Genomic DNA, 14,207 nt, shown 5'->3' on the forward strand with positions numbered 1-14,207 from the left:
TAACTTTTAAGGACACCGAGACCATTTTACACGCCTTCATCTCATCACGCCTGGATTATTGCAACAGCCTTTTCACCTGTTTAACCAAAAAATCTATTGATCGACTCCAGACTGTCCAGAACTCAGCTGCCAGGCTTTAACCAGAACAAAGAAATATGACCACATTACTCCTATTTTAGCTTCATTACACTGGCTCCCAGTATGTTTTAGAATTGACTTTAAAATTCTATTGATCACTTTTAAAGCTCTTCATGGCCTCTCGCCTTGTTATATTTCTGACCTTTTAGTCCCATACACACCAGCACGTACCTTGAGATCCTCGGGTAGAGGTCTGTTGTCTGTTCCAGAGTCTCGACTGAAAACTAAAGGGGACAGAGCGTTTGCTGTCAGGGCCCCGAGGCTCTGGAACAGCCTGCCCGAGGAAATCAGGTCGGCTGAGTCAGTGAACTCTTTTAAGTCCCTTCTTAAAACACTTTTATAGGAGAGCCTTTCCCGATCTTATTTGACTTTATTTTATCCCTTTTATTTTATTGTATTTTACTAATTTTATATTAAATTTTCATGCTCTTATCTTTTTTGTATTATTCTTTACACTTGTTAAAGCACTTTGTAACTTGTTTTTGAAAAGTGCTCTACAAATAAGGATTATTATTATTATAATTGGTGCTAAATGAAGAGACGTTTGGGAGCCAAAAGATCCTACTCTTGTAAAAGAACAGTGCCAAGAGATCCAGCTCCCTTCAAAGAGCTGTAATTCACTACCATGCATGGTTTATTCTGGCCTGCTCATCAAAAATAATTTGAGGTTTAATATCCTGACTGTGGATATGGGCCAAGGTTTCTGCCACCAATGCTCAGAATAATAGCCACTCTATCCTTGCACCTGAATTACGGCACTATGTGCTTTCACATTGTGGGCATGTCACCAATTGTGCACACAATATCACTCATGATCTAACCAGATTCACTGTTGATAAAATAAAGAGAATGTTGTGCTGGCCTTTTAATAGTTAACTCATTGTATACCAACAGTGGCGAGAGAGGAAACATTGTAGAACATAATGTAGAACACAATAACAATGCAAGAACATGAAATTCAACTTAGATGTATGTCCACGAGTCTGTTGCTCCATGAAATGCTGGGAGGTTATGCTACAATATGAACTCATACACACCGTTTTAGTTTGACTTCTTAACAACATGCAGTTGTACTTTTTTCAGTAACTTTTTTGAAAGTAGCAGTAGTTTTTGTTTATTTACTCCCTTCCAAATCAGCCTTTGATACCTGTGATAATGCTGCAAAAATATTTTCAAAAATCAGTTATGTAGCTGCAGTGTGTTGAACCAAATGTATTAATATGGAATTGTTGGTGTTTCTGAGTTTATCCAACTAAAACACCAAGTTGTATCAAAACGTTTCCTCTTGCTGCTGGTCATATTTTTCGCTGTTCTGTAGATTGAAATTCTGCACAAAGTCACATCTAAGGGCTAATTTCTTGTAAGATGGAGCGCCTCACAGACAATCTTTTCAACATGGAGGAAGCTCTGCATTTTTGACTGCTGCTTTCTTCAGCCCACTGTGAGGGAGATGGTAGTTGCTGCATGTTGTGTCCAGTCTGTCAGATCTGGAGGGGGAGTTCCTCTCTCCCTCTCTCTCCCCTCTCGGTCTCTCTCGCTCTGTCTCTCTCCCTTTCTCTCAGGCTCTCTCTCTCTCACAGCTCAGCATCTCCACTCTCACGATGCGTAAATCCACTGCTTTGATGCTCCACAGAGGCACCATCCAGTCCATCTGAGCCACTTGTGGGAAGGATTTGAGTCACAGCTCCTGTGTGAGGTGAGTCATTCATTTTCTCTGTCTCCCTACTCATAACAGACAAATTTTTGCCACCACCGTCTTGGTGGTCTTTGCATTTTTACATTCATGTTGTCAAAACTCTCACTTATAGAATAGCTGGTATTACATTGGCAAGACTTGAGGACCTCAAGTGTGTGTGATTTAATGGTGACATCATCATACATACGTTAATATTTTGTCCTCTGAGGTGTCACTATATTTTATGTGGACATTCCATGTTTGTCTGTTGTGTTAAGTGCAGAGTTTGCAATGAATTTACAGGATTTTGAGAGTTACATGACTGACCATGTTGCAGCTGCAGGTTTTTTATGTGTGTGATATTTGGATGGTATTTTCCACTTTTTGTTGGGGGCATCTGGTTGACCATTATTATATGTCATCATCAACCACCAATAGTTTCATATCATCATATTCAGTTCACATGATGTATAAAACTGTTTGGTCATAGTTTGGTCTTTAATGGACTAAAAGCTGTGCAGCATGTGCTTTCAAAACAAACAACTGACAGAAACAAGCGACTTGGTCAACAGCTGATGTTTGTTGAGAAATAACGCCACAGTGGTGATATGCATTAATTCTGTTATCACTTGTGGTAAAATGTGCAGGATTGATTTCACAGCGCAGATAAAGGCTCATTTAAATAGAACCTCCCTTTGAGCTGCTTTGCTACTTCCTATGGAAACACAAACACAGAGAGGTCCAGATGCTGCACAGTCTCATGGCATCCTGCCAGATGTGCATTCACTTTAGCAGAAATTACTACAGCCCTGGATTAATCAGAATTACACATCACTCATCCAATATATGGTGGAAAAATACTGTACAGAAGGTGTATTCCAGCAAAGCACTGCCTGTTAGCTGGTGGCAGTTAAAGCATATTTTATGTCAGCACATTGGTCACACTGTGTGGCACAATGAGCAAATTGGCAACACTCAGTGAAACCTGGGAGATCTGACTGATTTATTAGCATTAAGAAAACTTAATAGACCCTCCTCACTCTGCAGGCAAAGCTCTGTTTGTTCATTCCCATAGTAGCTGCAATAATTGTCTGGAGAAGATAGCATTTCCTCACAAAGATTAGTCACCACAGTGGCAAAGCAGCAGCAGTGAGCAGTGTGAGACAAAGAGCTGCCCTTCTACAGAGTGACCTGAATCTGGTTCCAGATAAACACATCTCCAAAAAAAGTGAAGAGTTATTTTCTGTTCTATTATTTGGTTTGTATAGCGACAAGTTCACGTCATCTCCTCTGTATGGTTCTTGTTGACAACTGCAGAGGGAGAGGTGTGTGTGTGAAAGCCATTTTATTAAAGCTCATGTAAATGGTGACTCAACAGGCTCGGATGGCTTTGACAGAACATAATTGGAAAACTGCTGGTCCATAGAACATGCATGCACCGGCATCGGTTCTCGATGTGGGTCCCTAGCAGGGGTGGGTGATATAATGATGTACATTGGGAATCAATGTAAATTTGTTAACTGACAAATATTTTTATGTGCAGTTTGTACCGAGGTAACTGTCTCTTCAACATCTCTGAATATAGTAGGTAATTTTAAGCTATGGTGAAAAGTAAATGAGCAGGCCTACTTTACGACAATACAATCTTTGAATGTTTTTTCAAATTGTTTTGCATAAATGTGATGAAGTACCTTACTGTGTCAGATATTTAAATCCATGCCATATCATGTAGCGTGATATAAGATTGCATTAATCATATCCATATTGTGAACTCCTATTCTCATATTTTGTTATATTTCTGTGGAAACGTGGACATTTCTATATATAATAATCACTGCTAGATTTACTATTTTTATTTTTTATGCTGTGGCATTGAAGCTGTTTAATTTAAGAAATTTCAGTACCACAGTTGAAACAGAATTGTTCCTGTGTAATACCTTTGTCTTTAAACTGCACCGTGTCCGCCTGTCTCAGGGACACACCCATGTCAAAAAGAATGAATGTGATCTTAATATAACTACAGTACATGCAAATGATTGGGTGTATATGATATGGGAATCAATGATTAGATGAATTAAAGATAATAAAAGCATTTCTGTTGCACGCATGATTGCATTATATTTTTCTGTTTAAATCTCCTGTTGATTATCACCAACATATGTCTAACAATATTATAGGCTGGTAAATATTGCCAACTGTTTTGCACATTTAAATAATCTTCGTAGTGCATCTGGTGATTACCATTAGACTCGCTGCGACCATAAGCCAAAAAAAGCTTGATCATGACTTGAATGGTGATAATGCTGTTATTTTTCAGGGATGTCTGGGAGAAAAAATGACATTTAACACTATGTTTGTGATAGTGTAGCCATGGCAACCTTCAAAGAAGTGCTCATGACCACCATGTTTTGCTTCTGTCCGTGTCATTGTAGTCAGTCACATCATGAGATCAGCTGCAGATTGAGATCTGATTGCTGTGCTCAGTTTGTTTTGGTGGCTGAGCCTCCGCTGGTGCTGTCCACGCAGATCAGAGCGAGACGAGGCTCAGCAGGAGCAGCTCTCTAATTCTTTCAAATCCTGACGGACGAACGCATTCTGCACGACTGTCCTTTACAATTTAAAGATTTATACTCAATTGGTAAAAAAAGAATTTATACTTTTGCACCAATCAGTTGATCAATAAATTAAAACCTGTATATGTGTGTAACACAAGAAATCAAGAGCACAGTGTGGCTGGCAAGCTCACATGACAATATTAATAGCTTAGAACATGGCCAACCAGCCTTTTCAGCTTGCTACCACTAACATTCTCTATTAAACTACACAAGCTAATGAATGTACATAAAACAGCGTTAATAATCCATATACTATTGTTGTAGCATCACTCCTGTAACAGCAGCAAAAGCTTTTTATCCGGCAAGTTAACAACATTATCTAGCTCACGCTACTTACTTGACACCATATGCCTTCATTACTTTATTTTAAATTTCCAGTGCTTGTCTCTTCATCGTCATACAGGACCACACTGGAAATAAGACTTGGATGGTAAACTAAAAAGGTCTAAGTTAACTAGCTTCCTTTTATAGCATTAGCTTCCTGGCTAAAGTGCTTTAGCTGTTATTACAGTATTATATTTCTTATTATTATCATATAAAAAACAGGAAAACTGAAAATGTGGTGAGGAAAATGAGAAATGTTACATGGGGGAAAAGTTTAATAGGACAATTAAATCAATAAAGTTTTAATTTAACTTAAGCAAATAATTGGTGGTTAAGAAAAACTCTTTCCAGCTAAACAGACTTAAATGATTGGAAGTAAAAGTTTTTATATTTTCGATTTGTCTGATAATATTATAGTACACACAGTCAGTTTTGGGACTTAAAAGTAGCAGTCATGTCAAAATCATGAAAAGGGGCACTTGGTGCTGTTGGTGAACACAGTGGTTCAACAACACAATGAAATAATAACACGGTAAAAATAAATGGTAACATAAGGAAATGATAATATAGTAAATAAGAAACATGTTAGAAGAGCGAGACCAATGGATATTAAAATAAAATGAACTAAACTAAAAAAGGTGTTTACAGATTGGGTTCCCCCTCAGCAACTCTGGCAGGCGGTTCCAGAGGCGAGGACCATAGGCTCTAAATGCCGCCTCCCCGTAGTTCTTTGTCCTCACCCAGGGAACAACTAAAAGGCCAGTGCCAACCAATGTTAGGACAGGTGAGATGTGTGCTCTCCCTCTGGACTTACTCAGTACACGTGCTGCTGCATTCTGAATGATCTGCTGCTTATTTATAGCTAGACCAGAAGGGAGAGCATTGCAGTGTTAATACTATAATGTAATATAATACAATGTTTAATTTTAGCTCCAGAATTTGACTGTGCTATAAACCAGCCTGTTTGTTGGGTAAATATACAGCAGTTACGTCATTTCCTTTTATACACTGTATTGTGGTACATGTGCAAACAATGCAGGCTCTCAGGTTGTTGTTTTGTTGTGATTACCATCTCCATGTGATTAGATTTAATTATACTTGTTGCACTGTGCATAATTAATGTTGTCCTGCTCTCTGAATGAATAATAAAGACTGTGGAACACATCTTACACAATCTTCCACTTCAGAAAACACTGATTTCATTTCCCGAATGAATACTGAAAAAACCCTAACCCCCCCCCCCACACACACACACACACAAAAAATGCTGAGAATTTTTATAGCCGTTCATGTATTCTGTTTTATCCCACGATGTGAGCCTTTCCATTCACAGTAACATAAAGTCTGCATGTGTGGGCTGAGCGAGTGCTTATATAAGCTCTTACATCCAAATAAGCTTTATTTGGTCTCACATGTCGACAGAGAGGCTCTAAAAATCATCTTTTTAGTTAACACTATGGGTGGTGTGCATCCACACTGGGATTTTGAAGTAGGACGATTATTAGCTGTCAACAAAGAAGCTTCAAGATGTCTCTTTTGATGTTGTGATCAAGGCAGAGTGGGTCTTGCATTTTGTTCTGTGACAGTAGCACAAGATCCCAGTGAAAAATCGACCCCCTGGGACTGGCGCCACAGAGAGGGAGGGAGTCCAAAAAGGTGGAGTGGGCCTGAGAGAGGCGTAACACAGAGGCAAAGACAAGATGATAAAGAGATGGAGACAGGCAGACAGGGAGCTCGGGATCACAGCGGCTGAATTCTCAGGGGAGGTGTGATTGCAGCAGGTGTGTTAACATGAACACACAATCAGTCGCGCATTCACCGATATTACAGCTTAATTTCAGGTGAACACCAGAAGGGGGGCGACTAGCGATTGAGTGCAGGGTGGTTAGGTACGTAATTGTGTGCCGATCATTACTGAGAGCATAATTTTCATAGTAAAATGACTTACATCTTTGAATCACATCAGCCACACATCACTTGCTCTGTCTTCACACCTTCAAACGGCAACACAAGTCAGAACAGAGCTGCAGGGAACAGATACCTGCAGGTGAACACATCACAGCAGGGTATTGCAGGTGGCTACAACCTCTACATGAATTGAATGAAGAAGTATTTTCAGAAAGCATGTTTGCATTGTAAGCAGATGAAAGGTCCTCCGGGTTTTTATTTCTCTTATTAATGAGTCACCCTGGGCCCAGGCTGTTGACTCCTCAGCTAACAGAAAAATGCCTGCTGATAGATTTTCAAGTAGTTTGAGGTTTCCATTAAAACTAAGAGCTACTATCTTCTGCAGTGTGAGGCAAGATTTCAAACAAAAGAATTCAGGAAATCCGGGAGAGGTTTTCTTGCGGAGCCTTGATCCTGAAAGTAATTGGCGTGGAGGACAATTTTAGAATAAAAGACTCTTTCACAATTTGCCAGGTCCTTTTGTTACAACTGTTGAAACCACAAGAAAAAGACTCCACATTAAGCCATTTTAAAATAAAATGATTTCAAAATGTTACTGGAGGGGATTCAAACCTCCCCAAAGCCTCCTGCCAACACTGAACCTCTCTTTCCATAGATGTTATATAAAATGCTATGGGGACTGCCATATAGTATTTTATTTATGTCCCAGACCTTTTTCCTTATAGCTCTGTCAGATGAAAATGTATGGGTGAACACCCATAATGTTCAATATGTTCTCTTTAATAGTAATTTAAGTAGATGCTAATTAACACTATTAATTGTAATATTATAATAGATATTGCAGCAAATATGGAGCGAACAGAATCTAGCTCGATTACTTCCCCTTACTTTCGATTGAATGAAATGCTACATTTACATATGGCACCAAAGTCAGAGAGATGGTCGGGGTGGATGGTGGCTGTAGAAAGCGACTGTCTGTGGTTTAGGCAACAAAAGGTTTGGTTAAGGTAAGAAAGACTTTTTGTTTTCAGTTAAATGTTAATTAATGCATCATGGCTCTGCAGACTGCTGCGAGTGTCTAAACATAACTTTAAAAATGTAATAATCTTGTAGTCACTTCGAGCAGATTATATTGCAAGATGTGAATGAACATTTTATTTTCTGTTCTGTATCAACATTTTTATCAATTAACAACATTTCCTCTTTATTAAAAGAAAATGTAAGGCGGCATTAAGTTTCTCTCAAAATGCATTTGCTGTTGCAAATTAGTTTTATATAAACATAATTTATAGGACACAGGGTTGTATATATATATTTTCCTTTAACCAAATCATAATTTCTATTTTTTCAAATTAGCTCAGCTATTCCACTATTCATGTATTCCCAGCTGTTGCAAAAGCTGGGACACAAGAAACCCTAGAACTACTGTTATGGGGCACTTTACAAAATATAATAGGAAAAGCAGCTGCCCAGCTGTCACATTGAAGTTGCTCCTAATTTTAATGTAGGCTCACTGTATTTTAAGTAGAAGATATATATAATAAAAAAAAAAATATATATATATATATATATATAATAAAATAATAATAATAATATAAAAGGACTCCAATCAGGATCAAAAAAGAAATGATCAAGGAATCCTTAACGTGCCCTGTTACCTTCAGGTTCATGTTATTAATGGTCTTTGGCTCCCGAACAGCTCTTCATTTGGGTATACTGTATATTTCAAATAAATTGGTATGATTTTTGCACATATGAAGAAAGAACCTGAGAGCCTGTCTGTTAAAAAGAGTAATTTTATCATTGTCATGCATTTCTTTTTGCGCGGGATGGAGGAATGGGGAAGGGGGCCTAATCGGACCAACACATCACTATCATAGACCCCTGTACACAAGGGCCCCCTCATACCATGGAGCTCCCATGTACCTCAGGTTGACGCTTTTAATCATTAAAGCAATCTGGATTGTCCCTGAACCCACACAGAACCGTTTGGTCTCACTTTTACAAAGCATCTTGTGAACTTGTGCTCTATGTCTAGATCTAGATATCTAATCCAGACTGAATTACAGCACAATGTAACACCTGTTTAAATGTCCTCTATTTTATAGAAAGAACTCCAAATTTTTCCCAATAATAGTTATTCCCTACATATAATTCCATCAATGTGTGTGGGTTTGGTAGATGTTCTCTCCTGCTCTCATGCAGGATTCAATATGGGAAATATCAACACGTTGGATATTAAATATACACATTTTCAGCCATGCAACAGGTTAGAGAGATCTTATTAACACCTTCTGTATATTTGGGAAGAATATCATATGATACTGATATTAATAGATAATAATCTGATGTGAGAAATGTAAACAATTAATATGCTCTGAAAAGACTTGTATAATTATTTACCGTATAAAGTAAATAACTGAAATATCATTGCTCCGGCCACTGGGATTTTAATAATTTTGGCAGAATTAAAAGGCAATTAAATAAAATAAATAAATAAATTGAATAATTCCAGCATAAATTAGACATTTTAGTCACAGTAATTGCTTCTTGTCTTTGAACAGCTTAAGAGAACTGCTTTCTTAATGAGTACTGGAGAAATTAAATTCCAGTTATGCTGTTATCATTCATATTTCCTTCAATTGTTGTATTCATAAATGACAGCAGTAAATGTCTTAACTACTCAAACATAACTGGCATGGTTTTTCATTTAGCCCTGCAGCAAAGGTTAATTACTGTATCCGCTAAGCTCACAGTGTCACATTGTAATGGGATTTGGATAATAGCATTCTGCTGAAATGAGACAGACTGCAGTCCAAACAGGGGTTATGGTGGCCATAATAAAGAAAATAAAGTTTTTATCGCTTAACTTAGGTTGAAGGGTTTTATTTTGTCATGAATTTGTTTGCTTCAGTATCTAGGCGTTTTCTTTATCAGCTTTTGGCAGCAGCTCTCGCCTCGTAACTGCCTCATGCACCACATGACTCTGGAGTGAGAGAGTGAAGAGTTTATATTACCTCTGTGCAAATGTATAAGCAACTCAGAAAGTGTCATTTGACATCACTGGAGGGCCCATTAGTCAGGTCACGAGTGAAGAAACAGGGGAAGCACTTGCCTGCAGGGAAGAGTTGAAGCTCCATTTCTCAGATCCGCTCTCATCACATCTCATCAGCTGAGGACAGGATCTTAACACTGAGGCTTTCTTGTGTCCCATTCACTTGCCGTGGGAGTGTAACATCAAAGCTCCTCGTCCCTTTTGTTTCATAACCAAAGTGGAATGTTCAAAACAACCTTCAGTGCCATTTTGTTTGGTCACACTAAATTTATCTCACTGACATATTATGAATGTCATCTTTTGACGACTGGGACTGATTTCCCCAGAAATTTCTCATTTTCCCAGCCCTTACGAAAACAACTGACCAGTGATCCGCTGGTAACAAAACTCTTTGGACCTAATCCAGTTCAACAGTGTGACTAATTTTAGGATGACTGATTTGTACACATTTTGTTTACGAGGCCATGCTGGGTAATTTATATAATCCCCTGACGTAAAATTCCAGCACTTTTGTCATCTCCGTTCCACCAGGCTGAGTTGGGAAAAAAAGCATTCTCTCACTTTGCTTCCTGGTCTTAATACATTAAAATGATCTAGTCCCACCAAATGAATTTAAAGCCATAGTAAAATTCCATGTAACTAACCTCATGTGACCTGGATTAGTCCCTTTCTTTAATAAGTGATGTTTGTTTGTTTTGATTGTGTTTGATTTCTATCATGTCTCAGTCGGAAAAGAGATTTCAATCTCAAGGGACTTCCTGGTTAAATAAAGGTTGAATAAAAATAAAATGGGTTCTTGTGTAAACATAACGCTGTTGTAAATCAATGTAAAAGGAGTATGTAACACAGGACCTGTCTAGTCTTAAAGTGTTAGGTGACAAGTAAATGAGAAGATCTACCTCTGGAGACTAGATAAGTTTGTATGGTAAATATGTAGCTACCAGCAGTGGCGTAAGGTTGTAACAATGGGCCCCAGTGCAGGCTGTTGATGGGCCCACACACACTGCGTTCGTGTCTAGAAGGGAACCCTTTATTGGCAAATTTATGTGCCTTGTTTCCTTGTTTTGCCAGGGTTTAACAACTGATAAGATTAGATGCAGTAAATACCTAATTTAAAGCTCCTTAAATTGATTTCTTTCCATATTAACACATTCAATTCAACAGTTCTCTTTGTGTGCGTCTCTCTCCAACACACACACACGCTGCTGCTGCTGTGTTTTGCAGATTTTAGAGTCGGACTGTGTCTCCGAGACTTTTGTATTTGCAAAGTACAGAAGTCAAAGAGAACGTTATAAGGAGCACGGCCAGTGCTGTTATTGTCAAAATCCTGAAACCTCACCACAAACAGCTGAGTGCAGGAGGTGTCCACACAGATTTTTTGGGCAATTTCAGAACAATAATCTCCTGAATCTCGACAACCACATTCCTTTTCGACAGAGAGGCAAGACATTGTGGTGAATAAAAAAGAAAAGTGGCCTGCTCATAACACAACACCATGTTCTGAAAACAGGCCAGCTACAGCGCACACACACAGTTTAATACCCACAAGCACGTCCACACAATTGAACAGGTAGGCCTACTCAGTGGCGAGCTGTCTCCGAAATGATAACAGCCTTCAAAACAGCGCGGCAGCCAAATGCAGCGCAATGCACTGAAAATGCAAAGTAAAGTAAATCACCGATTTGAAAGGCATCAGACGAGCCTGCATTGAGCGAATTCTTTGACAATGTCCTCAGTAATCCAAAACAATCTTATTGGGGAGCTTTGCGGCCCTCTCCTCCGGTTCTCATCTCTCCCGTCTCTTCTTGAAACAACTTTTATGTTTGACTAGCATGACTGCTTAGCTTGCACCTGTGCTCTGCTAATCTACTTGTCAGATTTTGCGTTTCACCCGGTATCTGGAGTATTGTGTCTTGTCACATGATCAAAAAGAAACTTAAGATTGGGCAATCATTTACATATTACCCGGCAATCATCACTGTATTTGTTTTCCTTTGCAGCCTGCTTGAAAAATGGCAACCAAAATAAAGCCACAGTGATCTGGACCAAAACCATAGCAGGGATGAATGTGTCTGATGAGTCCTCCTATCACAAGGAGGTGCTTCTGGGTAACTCCACCTGGGCTTACTCCTACTATCACCAAAACTACACCCTGCCCCCTCCGCTACTACCAGACAAGACGAGCACTTCCAAACCTGCAGCATGCGAGCAGGTCCACATCGCTGTGGAGGTATGAACTTTTGTTATGTTTTTAAATGTTAATCTAAACTATTCTGTTTTTTAATACTCTTTTTTTGCTCTCTTAATGAAATACTATACTCCGCTAGTCCATTTCTCACATAGATTCATTGTAGTTTTAAAATGCTCCTGTATTTCTTGGAGAAAAAACAAACAATTTCCTGAAAAATTTTGCATAGTAGTGTTTTACCTCCCTCTTCCCTGTCTTGTTATTCATCCTGTAATCACTCAGTTTTATCTTGTAACCCTTTGGGGGGGGGCCACAAGCTTACATTGGGAGCCATAGTTTACCCCATTTTAGACTACGTAGTTCACTCTTCCATTCTTCTCTGTTACACTGTATTATACTCAGGTCTTTCTAATCCTGGGTATCATCTCCCTGCTGGAGAACATCCTGGTAATCACCGCCATAGTGAAGAACAAGAATCTCCACTCACCAATGTACTTCTTCGTCTGCAGGTGACTCAGCACACAACATAAAATATTGATTTAATATATTGAGTTTTCCATGCTTGTGCATGTTCCCTATTTTTACAGGGCTGAAGGATTAGCAAAGCAGTAGTCTTTTAAACTGCCAGTGCCACTGTTCAGTGTGTATCATCTTTTTATTTTTAATAAAAAATGAGCTGTGGGCCCTTAGTGAACCCCCTGTTTCTCCCACCCTTTGTGCATTGTGTATGTAATACCGTAATACAAATGAATTTAGGATTATGCACCATGTAAGAACTCCTTTGAAGTACATTGTTAAGATATGGCCAGAAATTTAGTTTAAAACTACAGAATGTGAAGAAGGAACAGTTGTGACGTTCTGTCAAAGACATCTATGTATTGTGTTGCAGAGATATCTAATGTGCGAGAGGTGAAAAGGGACTTTTTAAGTCTAATAAATCAACTAAATAAATGCACAAAAAGTCAAGTAAGGAAATATTCTTATTCTAATCTCCCATTTTCCTTATCAAACAGAAAAACACAATCGTACACCTTCTGAATTCAAGTTTCTCTCGCTCACCAAACTGATTGCCTTGTTAACTCATTGTAAACTCTTTCCACTGTTCCAACAATCACCAAATCAAGCATAGCTCAGCTGATTCCCCTCTTAGCATCCTTGGACCCACATCTACTGCTGTTGATTTTTTTAAGTAACTTTGAGCCACACTTGCAGTGTGGCTTTGTAGATGATAATAAGAGGTCAAAGTTTTCATTTGTCCCAATACATTCTCATCAGCCTCAGATGTACTGTGTCTTTAGCGGGCTGCCCCCTAATAGTCGACCAAGTTTTATTTGGCCGGTTAATAGCAGAAAAACCCCACTCAAAATCCATTTGGAGCGGTGCCTTGTTGTTGGGGCCAGTGACAGCACTAGAGGGGCAGTTGCAACATGGACCTTTTGTCTTGTAACACATAAGTTACTAGGGATATGGGACTAACTGCAGCTGCTGTTAGCTTGTTTGTTAGCCATGCAGCTGTTTTGCTTTAGTGTGAGAATTGTTGTTAACAGACAGCTCGTATTATATATATATATATATATATATAATTCAATTAATATCAGATGTGTGATGACTGACAATAGATACTAGTAAGAGCAGCAATAAATACTACTAAGAGCTTGCACGTATGGAATCAATGGGGTAAATAGCTAGGGAAAGAAGTAAGAGTTGACGAAATAGTGCAATCAATACCAGAGAATTGTAAGGGGACAGAACAAGAAGAGCACAGGAAGTGCAGGTTAGAGGTTAGGAGTCAGAGGTGTTATAAGAAAGGGTTGTTGGAAGAGATGAGTTTTCAAGAGCTTCTTGAAGTTAGAGAGGGGCGCCTCTGCTCTGATGGCGTGTGGTAGCTTGTTCCACCTTTGTGGTGTCACAGATGAGAACAACTGAGATTGCTTTGTGTGTAGGGATGGCAGAGCCAGGCGGCGTTCGTTGGAGGAGCGCAGTGGCCAATAGACCATGGTAAACATTGTACCCGCTAAAGATCATAAACATTTGTTAGGATGCTGACATTAGTATTTATCTCAAAGCACTGCTGTGCCCAGTACAGACTCTTGTTAATGAACAAATTCTTAATAAAATTCTCAAAATGGGTCTTAATGATTGATACATTTTTGGACTGTTTTTGAAATGATATGGAGCTGCATGACTTTTGCCATTTCAAAAGAGAGAGCGAGAGCGGATCAAAAGAAAGAAAGAAAACTGGGCCAGAGCCAGGTTTTCAGAAGAGTGAGGGTTTAGTCCCAATAAGGGGGTTTGGGGGCATGC

General features: G+C 39.0%; 1 protein-coding gene across 1 annotated transcript; it reads left to right on the forward strand.

The window, feature by feature from the left end:
- The first annotated feature begins 1,715 nt into the window (after positions 1 to 1,715).
- Positions 1,716 to 12,501, forward strand: LOC119882045 (melanocortin receptor 5-like). Its single transcript, XM_038692058.1, has 3 exons — positions 1,716 to 1,834; positions 11,716 to 11,945; positions 12,306 to 12,501. Exons 2-3 carry the CDS (start codon positions 11,778 to 11,780, stop codon positions 12,414 to 12,416), a joined length of 279 nt encoding a protein of 92 aa, XP_038547986.1. The 5' UTR covers positions 1,716 to 1,834; positions 11,716 to 11,777; the 3' UTR covers positions 12,417 to 12,501.
- Positions 12,502 to 14,207: the final 1,706 nt, after the last annotated feature.

This window comes from Micropterus salmoides, unplaced genomic scaffold, assembly GCF_014851395.1.
Source record: "Micropterus salmoides isolate LMB-PRFRI ecotype aquatic unplaced genomic scaffold, ASM1485139v1 Ms_hic_scaffold_2856, whole genome shotgun sequence".
NCBI classification, from domain to species: domain Eukaryota; kingdom Metazoa; phylum Chordata; class Actinopteri; order Centrarchiformes; family Centrarchidae; genus Micropterus; species Micropterus salmoides.